Raw genomic sequence first — 1017 nt, 5'->3', positions numbered from 1 at the left:
TCAAAAAGAAAATATTATATGTAATTGTCTAATATAATGGAATAACTTAAATCAATATATTTATTTTTCTTACATCCGCAAACATTTCCATATTAACGATTCTTTTCATTGATATTTTCATCTTTAAATTCTCAGCATCATTCATCCGCATTGTTAGCAATAGTAACTTTTTGAATTTAATACTCATATCCGTCCAATTGCTACTATAAAGAGCGAAGTTCATGGATTCTCTCTAAAATGAAATTCAAATATAAAATATGAAATTACTTAAAATGTATATAATGTATATAATTCAGGATAAGATCAACTTTCTTTGCTGTTAAAAAATGAATTTTATTATGTTATTTAAAGATACTAAATTTTTTTTAACAAATAATGCTATTTTAAAGTATTATATTAACTAAGTATTAACTATTTAAACTTTTGTCTGAAGTTAAATTCTGAGCATACTCATTACACACATAATATGAATAATGTAAATAATATTATTAAATTATTACGTTTAAACTCTCAATCCAAACAATTTTAGAACATAAAACAAAATATTATTTCAAAATATGTTAAACAATACATACTTGTTCATTAACAATACTAAATAAGTAGCAAGTGAGGTATAAATGGAATAAATATGTTATTTCTGGAAATAACAACTTAAGAAAAAGTGTTGGTGTTAATGATCCATCAAAATAATACTAAAAGACAAATATGTAATTAATATAAGACAAAACATTTTTGTAATAGTAATAAATCCACCTTTAACATCATACAAGGCTGTAAAATAATTTGAAATGACTCGGCTGCTAGTTGAATAAATGTAGCTGGTTTAAGTATTTGATACATATTTTTCATTTTTCTGAAAACGTAAAATTGTTTAAGCATCTTATTCTTTATAATACAAGTAAGTAATGTATGTAGATTCATGGGATAAAAAATTATTAGATATATTATATACTAATTATTAAGTAGCTACAAGGGAGTAGTGAATTTGAAAGTTATAGGTAATATCATGACAAATTA

At 22.4% G+C, this 1017-nt stretch overlaps 1 protein-coding gene across 1 annotated transcript; it reads right to left on the bottom strand.

The window, feature by feature from the left end:
* On the bottom strand, nucleotides 1-762 carry LOC107882832. The gene is made up of 3 exons (XM_029486356.1): nucleotides 754-762; nucleotides 576-692; nucleotides 1-232 (listed from the first exon to the last, which is right to left on the bottom strand). The coding sequence occupies exons 1-3, from the start codon at nucleotides 760-762 to the stop codon at nucleotides 47-49; spliced, it is 312 nt and encodes a 103-aa protein (XP_029342216.1). The 3' UTR covers nucleotides 1-46.
* Between the last annotated feature and the right edge of the window lie 255 nt (nucleotides 763-1017).

This window comes from Acyrthosiphon pisum, chromosome A1 (assembly GCF_005508785.2).
Source record: "Acyrthosiphon pisum isolate AL4f chromosome A1, pea_aphid_22Mar2018_4r6ur, whole genome shotgun sequence".
NCBI classification, from domain to species: domain Eukaryota; kingdom Metazoa; phylum Arthropoda; class Insecta; order Hemiptera; family Aphididae; genus Acyrthosiphon; species Acyrthosiphon pisum.
Note: the sequence above shows the minus strand (reverse complement) of the source record. Positions and strands in the feature narration are given on the sequence as shown.

Excerpts from the sequence above, each read along its gene's own strand:
- LOC107882832 (XM_029486356.1), bottom strand. Across the intron at positions 233-575 it reads TTAGTATTGTTAATGAACAA|AGAGAATCCATGAACTTCGC; the intron begins GTATGTATTGTT and ends ATTTCATTTTAG.